The sequence below is a fragment of the Chenopodium album genome, chromosome 20 (assembly GCF_948465745.1).
Source record: "Chenopodium album chromosome 20, dcCheAlbu1.1, whole genome shotgun sequence".
Lineage (NCBI taxonomy): Eukaryota > Viridiplantae > Streptophyta > Magnoliopsida > Caryophyllales > Amaranthaceae > Chenopodium > Chenopodium album.
Window position 1 is genome coordinate 32,874,496 of NC_137853.1, and position 15,025 is coordinate 32,889,520.

At 38.4% G+C, this 15,025-nt stretch overlaps 1 protein-coding gene across 1 annotated transcript; it reads right to left on the reverse strand.

Annotated features, from left to right (window-relative positions):
- LOC145597417 (uncharacterized) lies at window positions 1-10,036 on the reverse strand. Its single transcript, XM_081653575.1, has 8 exons — window positions 9,831-10,036; window positions 9,115-9,301; window positions 7,534-7,657; window positions 7,051-7,391; window positions 5,443-6,192; window positions 5,257-5,353; window positions 533-738; window positions 1-139 (listed from the first exon to the last, which is right to left on the reverse strand). The coding sequence occupies exons 1-8, from the start codon at window positions 9,914-9,916 to the stop codon at window positions 62-64; spliced, it is 1,869 nt and encodes a 622-aa protein (XP_081509701.1). The 5' UTR covers window positions 9,917-10,036; the 3' UTR covers window positions 1-61.
- Window positions 10,037-15,025: the final 4,989 nt, after the last annotated feature.

The window sequence follows — 15,025 nt, forward strand, 5'->3', positions numbered from 1 at the left end:
AATAGATGTATGTCTTGGAGATTATCCAGCAGCATCAGCTATCTTGGTCAAACTGTAGACATTATTTTGAAGCATGTTTCGGTCTTTTAGCTGGAGGAGACTCAAAGAGCTTTCTAATAGACGTAATTGGATCATCAACCTACAAAAATACATGCAGAATGGTTGTCATCTTGAACCATATAGCTATTCTCATAATCTGCCACAGACTAACAGAGATGCACAATCCTCCTCCCCTCCCCCCCACCCCAACCCCTGCGGGGCAACAGGAATAATTGAGGAAAAAGAGCAGAAAATGAAGTATGATTAAAGAAATGAGAATATGGGACCATCCAAAACCAGTTCATAGCTGCACTGGTCATGCTAAGGGCTGATTCATACTTTAAATAAAACACAGTTTCAGTAGTTTTTGCTCAATATGATAGTATTTGTAGAGAACTGGAATAGAGAAAATGGACAAAAAGAATTTGCATCACCACATCAAATGTCACTTGGCTATTAAAACAGCAATCTTGAAATGAAGGTTCAGTATTACCATGATAAGAGATGGAGATGGAGAAAAAGGAGAACCCTCCGATTCTGGAACTGTAAACACTTTTTCTTTCTGCAGAGCTGACAAAGTTTGTTGCCATCCTGGGGAAACAGTCCCTGTGGATGCAACCCAAGGGCAAAAGTGCCTGTGCTGCCTGATTGGATGAAACTCCATCTTCTTATTGGGTGAATGCCTGCTTATATCCTCATCTGGAGAGAACGAATTCATATGTTAGAAAGAAAGTGACATCCTTAAAAGTTAAAATACTGTTATATATAGAAAGAAAGTGTCATCCTTAAACCACTGTTAAATATTGCTGCTTAAATTAAGCATATTTTAAAAACAAAAAGAAGACAACACTAGCAAGATTATTACTTAAGGCAGACAAGTGCTAGCCTAAAATCTAGGGATAACAGCGCTGCGTCTTATTGAAAAGGTCTTAATATTTAAAGTTGCAAATCTAATATCTCTATTCCCAATTAATCTCAACGTTGCATAATTGATCACTCTTGCGCACTAGTTGCAGAGCAATCTCAGCAGATGAAAGTAATAACAGAAATCTAAAGAGTGTGAAACTGTGAATAGGATACAATGACACAATGACATAAATAAAATCCATAACTGCACATTTCTGACCTCAAGCATGACAGAGTGGGTCAAAATATGAGTAAAAAACAGAGCCCTCAATCTTTATCATCATCTACCCACCCCCGCCCCCGAATCCTTATATGAATATTTGAAAGATTAAAAGGCAAGTTAAGCTGCTCACAGACTAGGACAGATATGTCCTTGTCTATACTTGTTCCTTTTATTTCCCATGTTCCCAAATGGCATAAAAATACCAATATTTTATGGTGCCTTGAATTGGTAAATGACGATAGGGAGTAACACATGTCCCCTAGACTCGTGATCAAAATTGAACTTCAATTCAATTAAATGATAAATTTTGCAGCAGGTTCTATGTGAGTTGAGTTCTCCTACTTTTGTAATGATTAATAAGGAATGTTTAACCAATTTTCCATTTCAAACTTTCATCAAGTGAACTTCTAAAGAACTTTTGTGCAAAAACAGGATTAAGCAAGGTGATCCAATTTTAGCATACTAGCTTATTTATGCAATGGAAAAAGGAAAAAAAAAAACAGGAAACTGAAAAGGCTAAAAGTTCCTAAGTAGAATCAATTCTTGGGAACCCGATCACTTTCTTACTCAGGCTTGCTATAGTATCAAAAAAAAATGTTTAGCTTGGGAACTTTAGGGCACAATTTTTCCTTCTGACTAAAAAGGTCATCAGAGTTAAGGCACCATTTAGGAGATATTTAAGAACAAGCACTGCTCAAAATTTTAGAAGAGAGAAAAACACACATTCAAATAAGAGGATTTGCAAAAGGTGAGACCTCAATATCATTTAGATTAGGTTACAAAGAGTGGATGCAGTAGATTAATAGTTATAACTTGGCAGTCCTTAGATGGTGTTGTATATTGTTGCTGACTCTGTAGGGTCAACTCTTTATAGCACACAACTTACAAGCATGCAGAATGCCCTTTCACATGTAGCTTGTCGGGGTCAATCTGAATCGATTTCCCATCTGCTCTTTTGCTGATTTTTTTCCTAGAACGATTTCCTTGATGTTTGCGTTTTGGACCAGAATCATTTGGTCTAATCTTGACACACCTTACCGTAAAAAGGTCATTGTTAATTGCTTGTCTTCCTTTTGCCATCCTATAAATATCTATTTACCTCTCCTTTGAATCCAGGTAGAATACGCTACTTTATACTTGTATATTTCTCACAATCTGCCCTTTTGTTTTCTCTCAACAAACCTTACAAATCAAAATACGCAAGAACATAACTAAGTATAGTGTACATGTAATGTGGCCAATTGGCCATATCCCAGAGCCAAATAGCATTCTCTTATCTTCTTGATTAACGCTTTTACGTCACATTATACCAAACAATCAAATTCCCCTTTGATGCTCCAAAATGTTGTTGGCCTCTTGAGATATACAACTTCTCATCTTCACCCAAACCAAGTCGGGATCATATTTATGATTCCCAATCATTTTCCTTTCCGTTCTATTGGTAAAAACTTGACACTATCTTCTTTCAAGTTCCACCACGTTAACCTTGGTTTATCTTGGCTTTTTCGTCTACTTGAACCTACCTGGCTACCTTCATACGGACATCTAAGACTAGTATCCTACATTGATTGGCTGAGTAGCAACGCTCTCCCTTGGAATAATCTTACGTTCTAGGCAACTTTGCCTTTCCTCACAACCAATTAGGAAAATGCCTACTCAAGTTTGCATTTGTTCAACTTCAAAAGTCCCCAATTCCAAGTCCCTCTTACTAAACCATTGTTTGCTAGGACCAAGACATATGATGTATGAAAGAGTGAAATCCAAAATGGTCTCTCTTGCTTCATTCCTCCTTCCATACCTCCATACTCCATGGACCCTCATATACATTACAACTTGTCCCCACATTCCCATTTAGATCTCCATCAACAAAAAAACTTTTCTTAGTAGAATTTCCTGTACCAAATCATCAAAGTTCTACCATTTCGGCATTTCCAAGCCACCTCTTACACGCTTACAGCTTTTACAATCTCCTTCCCTGCCTTCCCATAAATTAACTTTACAATTTACCCTCATCAGCCAAACACTCTTTTTATAAACCACAATCTCCGCCTCCATTATCCTATCAACTATAATAATGCCCATTCCTAGCCCTATTCAATCCTACATACCACAACTTATAACCCGAGGGCAAAATTTTAATTTGGCCCTTAATTATTTTGCCTTTTCACTTGGATACACAATATGTTAATTTCTCTTCTCCTCATCACTTCCACTAACTTTCGGTAAGGGATCCAATGTTCCAAGATCTTATCCAGGTTTTAGGTTCAAAGTTCCTACTAGAACCCTGACAGAGGCGGTGGTCAGTGAAAATTTAGTTTTTCAATTACAGAAAAACCAGTATTACTCTATGGGGTTAAAAGGGCCCATTCTACAAAAAAATAATTACTCACAATGGTCACAATGGTAGAGAAAGGGAGCTGAAAGATTAAGGGGGGTGTATTAATGAAGAAAAGATGAGAGTGACAAAGTTCATAAACTTAGAATCATTATAAAAAGCCTAATGCTGAGATATTACATCACTTTACATGGCACATGAAGTGGAAGTCAAACTAAATAAAGTCCAGGCAACAAATGAGAATTAGTCACTACCCATCAAGACTATCAAGGAAAATTCTTCAACTTTCAAATATACTTGTACTGCAAGACCAAAATTGTCTAATCCCTTCTACCTCCTTCCCTTAATACGATAGAAAAACTTGCTAGTTGGCTTACTTATTAATGGCAGCTAACATACCTAGAACAGAAAGACTGGTACGCTTGTGCAACTTAATGAAGCAAGCTACATAGCATCTGTTTTTCCAACTGCCAAGGAACTTAGTTTCTTTTCCCACAGGCCTATGAGTGATTATAAATTGAGTTCAGTAGCCAGTGCAGATCTGTGTTCAATTCCCCAGTCCACTTTGGACCATCAATCTTCCAATGTACTGCAAGCCAGCGGTTTTCACCAGATGTGCAGTAGCCATGCACCACACATGAAGTGAGAACAGGGGAAAAAAAAAATAAGGCATGCGTAGGGCTAGGGGACAGGTCCTGGGTGACTCAAGACAGAGCATAGGATTATAATTTTATTTTGTCAAGGGAAAAAATGATAGAAATCCTGATTATTTTTCTTATCTACGAAACTAATTTTTGATGAATTTGATCCAATAAGGCTTGCCGCAAACCTTTTGGTAATAAATAATATCACCATCTATAACAGAATGTTTACTTTAATAAACCTGCCTCAAAGATTTCGACATGTTACACTCCTACATGAACAATTATGTTAAACCTAATAAAGATTAGTGAAGTGCCTGGAAGGGAAACAGATAGTGTAACACCCCACTTGTATCCCACATCAAATTCATACTAGTGTTATGGTAACTATCTAATTTTCAAGTGTACTACATCTAGAGCTTTTACCACTAGAACGGGTTTAGAAAATAGACCTAGGACATGCCTTAACGTCTAATAGATGGTAATAAAGCTAGCATACTGTGTCAACAGAGAAATTATACTATATACTCATTTGCTAAGCCCTAATTTGATGTGAGCAAGAATCCTAGCTGGAAGATGATCCCTCGCTGGCACTATAGAAAAACCAAGTAGACAAACTGCTTAGGCCCGCACTTGTCCTATGAAGGCTAAAAAGCAGTCAGAGGATATTGTGCTCTTTCTTGGATTGTATAGTTGTAACAAGAGCTCTTCCTTCTGGAAATGTATTTGGACAAAGAATCCCAATGGCCAAAAACCTATGACAAAACAAATTACATTTGTGACCAATGTATGGATGTGAAAGCTTACATCTAATACATGTTGCATCTTAAGGATTTGATCCATTAGTATCTTGTGGCAGATGAGCAAGAATGCTAGAGATTAATCAAGAAATATCATTAAGATTGAGGGGCTTGAATCAGCCTGCAATTTCAGGTCTCTTCACTACACAGGAGACCCAGGAATTTTTATGTTTGTCTAAGTTCACTTATAATGAAGTGCAAGGAGGAAAAATCCGATTAGAGAAAGTGTTCTATAAGTACCAATAGAAAAACAAAAGACAGTGATTAACCAAACACAAACTGGAGAGAAGCAGTGAGACCAACATAACTTACCAACACTCAATGTTGCCATGTCCTTTTGTGAAGTAGTCGTTGCAATGTCTCCTACTCCATTCTCGTTCTGTTCACCACTAGTTAAGCTTAATGTTTCCTGCCCCATTAAACAATGTTAAGACTTCTGCAAGAATTAAAATGCATTGTACCAGACAGAATAATCCTGAACTCAGTTAAAATAATTACCTTCCTCAATGCCGTGCTATCTACAATCATCTCCTGTGAATTGGCAATATCTGCAGTTGAAGGTGTGTTATCTTGTGGCTCAGAACCACTTACACCAGAGTTTGTCTCTTCATTTTGCTTGTCCTTGGTTGAACCGTCCATAGTGGCATCAAAAGCTATAGGTTCCTCTTCACCAGTACTTACATCTGATGACATGTAAGAAAGTCGAGTCCTTACATTACGACCAATAACAGGTAAGGAGATTGTTGCCCTGAAGTTCTGTCTAGCTGGAGTAGGTCCACCAGCAATTGTCAAATTCAACAATGTTTTCCTCGGTGATGCAGCTTCTCCATTTGCAGCAGCAAAATCACTTTTACCATTGTTGGCATGATTTTCGATTGCAGATGTCTTGCTGCCAAGATTGCTTCCACCACCAATATCAGCTTGACCAGCTACTTTAACCAATTCTAGGGGCCGAGGAACTGTTGCAAAGGCCCATAACCCAATGCTTGCCCCACAAAGCTTACAATCCAATACAGTAGAATTAGGATCATAATAGAAACTGGAAGCCCCAGGATCGTCGTCTTCCCTAATGCTTTCACTGGAACCAGACATGGACACTGACAACCTATTACTCTGCTCATCAGCTGCTGCATGAGACAAGTTGGAGGTGTTGTCATTGCTACCAGACAGTTTAGGCTGGTCCTCACAATCAACCATGTAAGGAAGCAATCGAGGTTCCCATCCACATAAACTTAATAACCTATGAGCCTGCAAATCAGCCACATGTCACTGTAAATAACTCAACCTAGTATATTCACCATAAGAATACTGGAAAAGAATTTCTTATAAAAAACAATGCACGTATATGACTCCAATTAAAATTACAGCACTACAATGTAAGTATTGCACTTACTTTGATGGAAATATTTGTAGGAGAGAGGGGAGAGACGAAAGGTTAGTAAGCAGATGAGTAGAATGAAAAATAGAGAAATGCCACAAATAACCTCTATTATTGCTCTTTTTAACTTATTTTGCATTATGGTAATAGCTTGTGACAGGTTTAGGGACTTAATTTAATCCTCATAGTCCTCATTGCAACAAGAACAACGACAACCACCTAGCATGTTTACACCCATTGCCAGGGTCTACTAGTACATTACTTCTTCATTATCAATCAAAGCACTAAAGCAGTAAGGCAGGAGGATATAAAGTGTAGCATCCAAATTGAATCAGCATGCTAGCCACTTTATGGCCAAGCTTGGATTCATTTAAAAGACTTTGTAGCATCCAAATTGATTCAACATGCTAGCCACTTTATGAAAAATTATGGACACGCTTACAGACTTATAATTGTCTTATAGCATAACAATAGTTTTATTCACCACCTACTTCACATGAATTTTAGGGTTCCTCATATAGGTTGAGATGACTTATAAATGTAATCGAGCGATATAAGCATAATGTTTCACAAAAATTTATTAATGTCACTGGTTTTTTATTTTTCTCTTATTTTCTCTTGTTTGCTTTAATTGTCAAGGTGTCTTTACCAAATTATATCAAGCAGTACATTTGTATAAAATTGTTACAGAAGGGGAGGAAGTGCACTAGACACAGAGCTAGATATACCTGATAGTACAAGTCAGCAGAAACAACTTCAGCGTCATTCCCAAGATACTCTGTCCAACATGAATCATTAGGTGCTGAACCACATTCCACGGCTATTGACTGTTTGAGAAAGTGTTTCAACTGAGAGCTTCTCATGCTTTCAACAACTGAAGCAGGTATTACAGGAAGAGCTGAAAGCTGCAACAATGCAGAAGAAAGCTCTTTATAGTGATCAACCAACACAGGTGCAGGCAAAGGTGGAAATAATGCCAACTTTGCATCACAAGCATTGTCAATCCATGGACAAAGCAGCTTGTGTCCAGACTCCAATTTCAAGCTAAAAACTAAAGCTGCCTTCTCAACTGCCCAAAAGCAAGCATAAAAGTAATATAAGTACACGTTTGTCTATAATATTGAAGACACATGCTTTCTTCCAAGACAAGAAGAAAACAAATAAGGACCTAAACGATAACTAAAGGACGAGAGCAAAGACAAAGAACATGCCTTGTTGCTGGTTCCAAGCTGAAGGAGTAGAAAATTGTAGACGTGCTCCGCAAATTTCACAGGCTATGATGTCGAAATCTACATTAACCCAACCTCTCCTTGCACAATTCACAGCATCCACAGCCTAGTAATGAACAAAGGTCTTAGTTCTTAATGAAATCCATATTGCAAATTAGTTCAGCTAGAATGGTGAGATATGATGCAAACTGTCCTTCAAATGTGTCGAAAGCAAAGGCAATAATGCAACATATTTCTTAAGGGAAAATATGAATCAAGAAAGTACTTAACATGGATGACACCTTAGCAGAAATTCAACAAATTCTCTTGTCTCTAAAAAAAGGTAAAAGTCCCATTTCTCCACAATCTTCGTATAGATTCAACGTTAATAATCAATCCCCAATACCTTCTATTTTTATTCAACTTTAACCAATCGAATCCCACTATCTTCTTTTATCATTCACCTTTAATCAACCAAATCTCACTTCTTTTTTTCAATCACCTTTAATCAACCAAATCCCACTATCTCTTTTTAATTTTTATTTGCCTGTCCTACATACATGTGCATTGAGCAAATGAGACTTTTACTTAGGATAGGGGGAGTAAATGACTTATACATTTTCCAAAAGCTAAGAATATCAGAAATATTCTGTACCTAGCCACCTAGCCACCAAGTATTCTTTTCAAAGTGCAAATTACATAACGGAACCTAATGTCAATGCTCTCATCTTATAAAACCAAAAAGCTAATGTGTGGCTGACTGGCAATCAAGTTGATACTTTAAATATCAAGTTTGTGAGTTGTCAAAGCTATCTAGTTACAAAATTCAAATGCCTAGCTATCAATGCCTAGTGGAAAATAACGAATTACTCCTTCCGTTCCCATTTAATTGACACATTGAAATGAGTACGGAATTTAAGAAATGTTTGAGTGGGGTAATGGGGTAGTTTTATAGAATTGTTTATTGTTAAGTGTAGTTAGTGGAATAGTATTCGATTCATAGATATAGTGCATGGGCCATTGTAAAGTGAAGTTAGAGGAAGGTTTAAGTGGGAGGTGGAGATTATTTTAATAAAAACCTTTAAAGTGGTGCGCTATAGTGTAGGATAGAAAACAATTAAATATTAGTGAGTCCTTGCCATATTTAGTAATGTGTCAATTATTTAGGAATGGCCAAAAAGGGATGTGTGTCAATTATTTAGGAGCGGAGGGAGTACATAAGAACAATTGAAAACAAAAATAGTACAAAATAGACACTCAGATGTTTCAACTTATATATTGATGTGAAGTAAGAAAGCATAGCTGTAAGCAAAGATAGTAAGACAACTAATTCAACTCTTGTTGGTCCTATGTTCAAACCCTATTATAAGAACTTATTGTTGTCAATCATTGCAATCCATGTTCCTTGCTAAGCATAGCATTTATCTATTGAATGAGAGAGATTTCACGTGGCACATATATTGTTCCAAGAATGCTTTTTAATATATTAGTATAGATTTGAAAAAGAAAATGGAAACATCACAAAATATATCAATTTGCAGCAGTTCAAAGAACGATCAATATACAACTGATAGAGAATCGAACCTTGGGTTTAGCAAACCATCTCATGGATTTGAATGTAGCTAACCTCCTCATAAGATCTTCCCTATTCCATGGTCTACATGGTGGTGCTTGAGCTGCATTTTGACCTTCACCTTTATCCCCTTTTAAATTCGATTCTGTTGCTGAAAAGGGGCGCTTCTGCCCTCTTGTTTTCTGTCCACTTGATGAACTATCCACCAAAACCCCCACAAAATGAAGGGGGAAAAACCCTTTAATACCAATCATAATTCACAAACTACATTCACTACATAGTTCTAATTCTTCCCAAAAAAAAATTAGGTAATTATTCAAGTATAAGCTAAAATCTATCTAAAATTTAATTAATTTTACTGCTACTGCAAATTCTGGAAACATATAACAAACAGTTCATTCAGCACAGCAGCTCAGCATAGTATAATAAGCTCAAACAAACCCCAATTCAAAAAAAATCATCCCCAAGAACCAGAAGTCTCCAATTCAATTCCATAGAATTCCCAATAATTATAAGGTCATATAATTATATAAAAAATAATTATACAAAAACCCATTAAACCCACCAACCTAAGAAGCTCAAATTCACATTTCATACAATTCCCAACCATTATAAGATTTTAAAATATTGAAGAAAAAAAACCCACAAATTAGAGAAAAGAGACTAATAATTGAATTGAAAAACATATGAAAAATTGGATTATAATCAAGAACAATAAAAAGAGTACCTTGATGAAAGAGGGAGATTAGATTTAGGAGAGTGAAAGAGTTTGTCCATGATACTGTGAAATCTCTTTTCTGAATCTTCTGCCATTTTTGAACTTCTGGGATTTTATTGCTTTTGCTTTTTTTTTTTTTCTCTGTCAAATAAGTATGTGGGTAATCAACTGCAGCTTATTCGATGATAGATGATTTTATGACCGCCATTGTTATGAATAAGATTGGATATTCTTGAGTTCTCAGCGTTTTCGGCTCAACTGCAGCTTCAAATAGTGCTGGGCACGTGCCGTGCCGGGCCTGCCGTGGGCCGTGCCTAGGCGGGCTTGGTACAGTGTCGTGCCGGGCCTGGCACGGCCCACGGTGGAGGCGGGCCGTGCCGTGCCGGGCCTGCCTTCAAGCATCCCTGTCCACGGCACGGCACGGCCCACCGTGCCGGTCGTGCCGTGCCGGGCCGCCCGTCGTGCCGGCCACCGTGCCGGCCCACGGTGGAGGCGGGCCGTGCCGGCCCACGGGCCACGGCTTACCCTTTTTTCTTTTTTTTTTTTAAAAAAAAAAATTAAAAAAAACTTTAAAAAAACTTGAATTTTTTTTATGAAAGAAAAAATTGAATTGAATAATTATACAATTTAATATTTGAATATAATAATTATTAAATTTTTTATGGAGTTAAGTTATATTAAATATTGTTTAAATTATATTAATATTTATTGTTCATTCATAATTTACTATATATCATATTATTCATATAACTATATAAGTATTAGACAAAAATTAAATAACAATATAACATATTCCATAAAATTAAAAGTTGAAAAAATTCATTCATAAAAATTTATTAAGTAAAAGATAATATGAAGTACAAGTGTACAACTAACAATAATTGATGAATAACTTATTTTGTTATTTTATTATACGGCTAATGTTAATAGAGTACATAGCCAACATAGGATATACTAACATTTTCACTAATTAATAGAGTACATAGGAAATACTAGAATTTTCGCTAATTAATATTAATTCTCGAGTTGTTGGTAATCTTCAATCAAGGTCTTCATTATCTTCTTCGTCTTCATCTTCGGCTTCATGTTCACTAGCTAATGCGGAGGAGCTAGTTGAACCAGAACGATCGGAACCATCGATGTTGTCGTTGGCCGTAAAAGTACGATCTTGGATGCGTTCTTGGGCATCCATCCAATCCTTCAAGCAAACACACATTTCTAGTGTTTCGGGCTTCAAACTTGTTCTTCTATCGTCTAGAACCCTTCCCGAAGCACTAAAAGCTCGTTCCGAGGCAACGGAGGAGGCTTGGATGCTGAAAATATCACGTGCCATTGCCGCCAAAATTGGATGCTTTGTGCTTTGGGATTTCCACCAATCTAGGATGTCCATCCCCAACCTCGAATCTTCGTCCAAGCCTTTCATGAAGTCGTAGTTTAAGTACATTTGCAACTCCGAAACATCGCTTTGTGTTCGCCTTGATGATGATCCACTACCTGAAAACTTAGATAACATGTTAGCAGCTTGGGCCGCCAAACTTTTGCCCGTTTTACTTACGCTTTTGGATGTTTGAGAAGGGGCAAAATGAGTGACGGTTCCATATTTAGATTCATAAACTCTATATAACTCAAAAAATTTATCTTTCACATGATTTTTATATAGCCGTTAGCCGTTAGCCGTTAGCCCGCGGGCCGTGCCTGCGGGCCGTGCCTGCGGGCCGTGCCTGCGGGCCGTGCCTGCGGGCCGTGCCTGCGGGCCGTGCCTGCGGGCTATTGGCCGGGCTCGTGCCGTGCCGGGCTGTTTTTTGGTTTTTTTTAACCGCAGCCCGCACGAGGCACGAGGGGCGTGCCATCGTGCCGGGCCGGGCCTGCCGGCGGGCCGTGCCGTGCCGGGCCATCCTCGTGCCGTGCCCGGGCCGCCCGCGTGCTGACCCGGCCCACGCCCAGCTTTAGCTTCAAATTTGATGTGTATAAACTAGACCTGGCAAACAGGTCATTCGGGTCGGGTTCGGGTCGGGTCAATTCAGTTCGGGTCAACAAATGTTCGGGTCGAGTCGGGTCGACTCGAGTTTCGGGTCAAATTCAGGTCAGCACTTCGGGTCAAGTTCGGGTCAGGTCAAGTTCGGGTCGGGTTAAGTTCGGGTCGGGTCAATTCGGGTCGAGTCTTTTCGGGTCGGGTCAATATTTAGAATCAATTTTCGGGTCAATTTCGGTCGAGTCAACTCGGGTCGGGTCTATTCGGGTCAAGTTTGTGTTGGGTCACCAATATAAATTCACTTTAAAAAAAATAGTTGGAAAATAAAGTAAAATCGTTAAAAAAAAAAAAAATCGTGAGTACCTATTACTTAGAAAATAAAGAAGCCTTAAAACAAGTAATTAACCATTTCATCCTATTCTCTTATTATTCGGGTCAATTCGGGTCGGGTTGATTGGGGTCAATCAATTCGGATTAAAATTGGGTCGGGCCACTTCGGGTTTCGGGTCATTTCGGGTCGGGTCAATTTCGGGTTTCGGGTCAATTTCGGGTCAGGTCATTCGAGTCGGGTCACTTCGGGTCATCGGGTCATGTTCGGGTCAACTCCATTTCGGGTCGGGTTCAGGTCGGGTCGGGTTAGTTCGAGTTCGGGTCATTTTCGGGTCAATGATTTCGGGTCAACTTCAGGTTACGGGTCGGGTTATTCGGGTCGGGTCAATCGGGTCGGGTCAGGATTACCAGGTCTAGTATAAACTGTAATAGTGCAATTTTTCAAGCTTAATGTAATCTTCTTTTATTTTTTTTCATTTTCTTTGGTAAGTTACTAAAAAATTGTACTCCTTGATTCAAAAAAAAAAAAAAATTTGTACTCCTAATTGTAAGTGTAAAATGGGCCTTTATTTCTTGAGATTCATGAAGTTGAGGATTTTGGGTTTTCTTTTGTTCAAGTTAGGCTAATTGGATATGGGGTTTGACGTGAGCTTTGTGTTGTTCTGTTAACCTTAAAAAAAATATTTAATATTAATTAGGTTTAATCAGGGTTAATCTGTTGATGATGGTATTCTGGGTAAAAGGGGATGAGACAGTCCTGAGCTATTGGAGGTGATTGATGGCTTGACTAATAAGGCGCTCTTATGTGATGAAAATACCGGATTGTGAGTGGCGGCGGCTGTCGAGGAGCAGCCACGCCGATCTCCATGAGTACTTTAAGCCTGAATTGTAGAGGGTTGGGCAATCCCTCTGCAGTTAGTGGTCTTCGGGATCTTATCCAAAGAGAGGCCCCGTCTCTGATTTTCTTATCAGAGACAAAGTTGAGTAGCTCTGAATTTGGTAGAATTAAAGACCTTCTGGTGGATTTTGATGGTGTGTCTTAGAGGTGATCAATGGGCGGGCCGGGCCGAAGGCAAAAAAATTTGCCCATTTCTGGGGTCGGGCCGGGTCGGGCCAAGCTTCGAGCCGAAAAACGTGTGCCCAAACCCGCCCAAACTAGTCGGGCCATGCGGACTTTTCAGGCCAATTTCGGGCCGGGCCAAAAAATCAACTAAAAATGCATAAAATCCATTTGCCAAACCCGTCCAAACTTTTTTTAGAATCGGGCCGGGCAGGGCCTGACCCGGTTACGGGCCGAAAAAAACTACCCAAAACCCGCCAAAAATCGAGCCGGGCCAACAGGTCGGGATCATTATGATCAGCTCTAGTGTGTCTGTGTCTGTTGATTCGATAGGTAGATCGGGGGGTTAAGCTCTTATATGGAGAAAGGGATTGGACATGACTCTTCGCACTATGTCAGTCCATCATATAGATGTTGTGGTTCGTATTAGCAGTGATGATGAGTGGCGGCTTACAAGATTTTATGATTGGCCGGAGGTTGCAAATAGATACTTATCTTGGAGATTGCTTACTGTAGGCGTTGTTTGAAGTGCGCCTACGTTAAGCATAGTGGTGAATATGCTTGGCACTCATAGGAAGTGGGAATTGACATAACGATTAGGGACACGATTAGGGACAAGGAAAGTAGGGAGCCGCCAACAAGTTTTTAAGGAACTTGTAAACCGTTCACGGATCATAAAAGGCAACCACGAATAAAGGGACAACGATAGGCAACAACGATTGACCCGTGAAGGTTACACCCCATTCATAATCCATGAGATTACTAACTCCATATGGCTCGGAACCACGAAAGGAGGATCGGGGATGATGGTACGAAGTGAGTCATGGAGTCACATTCGCCCATATTGGCCTCTACTCGATTCTTATTGTGAAAAATAATTCCTGCGATCTCAAAGGCATACAAGCAAATATTCAATTTGCTCCAAACTATTATTATGCTAAATTGGTTGAATATTAATGCACACATTATTCTAAAATATTGGTGATCACTTGATTAAACAACAAGATTAAAAAGGAACCTAAACCGGTTGTCCAAATTATCTTATTAAGCGTGATTTTCAATTACATATTCCCTTTAACATGTAATATGGTGATCATAAATAAATATAAGAATAAACATTAATATTGGAAGCAATTCAACAATAATAGCGTTAGTACAATCAAATAATAACTCTAATCATGATACTAGCAATATAAAATAATATAAGTAATTAAATTAATTACTCACATTCCGCGCGTTCCTTTAAATTGCTACATCATGAATAAATTATTAGTAACTTCAATAAAAAAAATATAAATAAAATGGAGATTAAATTAAATAAATGTAGATTTAATTTGGCCCAAACCCTCAGTTATTTGTAGCTTTCACGTCTTGGTTTAAGGATGGAACCTCGAGTTAAGTATGGACTCCTTGGAGTGCTTAGGGGAAGAATGATGTAATTAGGAATATAGGTTTGAGGCTTAGAATATAAGAGAAAGAGAAGAGAATGATTTTTGGTGGAAATGAGAGGAAGAGAGAAGGATTTGATGATCAAGCGTGTTGATGATTGAAAAAGGGGAGGCATGACCTCTATTTATAAGGAAAAAAGAGGGGTCGAATCAAGAAAAGATAAGAATTCGAATCGGATAAAACTCTTGCGATAGACATCAGTTTTTGCGATTTTTGTTTTTATAATATCTTTTGATCCAGAAATCGGAATAAGATGAATAAGATATTGTTGAAAAGCTCTTGAAGTCTACTTTCTAACCCAATTGGAATCAGATTAAAATATTTTGTAGAATAAAATATATGGCGGAAATAGTGGGACGGTGTCAGTTTTGGATAGAGTTTCGTATTTCGCTC

Bases quoted from the DNA above. Each gene is read 5' to 3' on its own strand.
- LOC145597417 (XM_081653575.1), bottom strand. From the start codon at position 9,916: ATGGCAGAAGATTCAGAAAAGAGATTTCACAGTATCATGGACAAACTC. The intron at 9,302-9,830 runs GTACTCTTTTTA...TTTGGTGGATAG, and splicing joins AATCTCCCTCTTTCATCAAG to TTCATCAAGTGGACAGAAAA. The intron at 7,392-7,533 runs GCATGTTCTTTG...GCTTTTGGGCAG, and splicing joins AGCTTGGAACCAGCAACAAG to TTGAGAAGGCAGCTTTAGTT.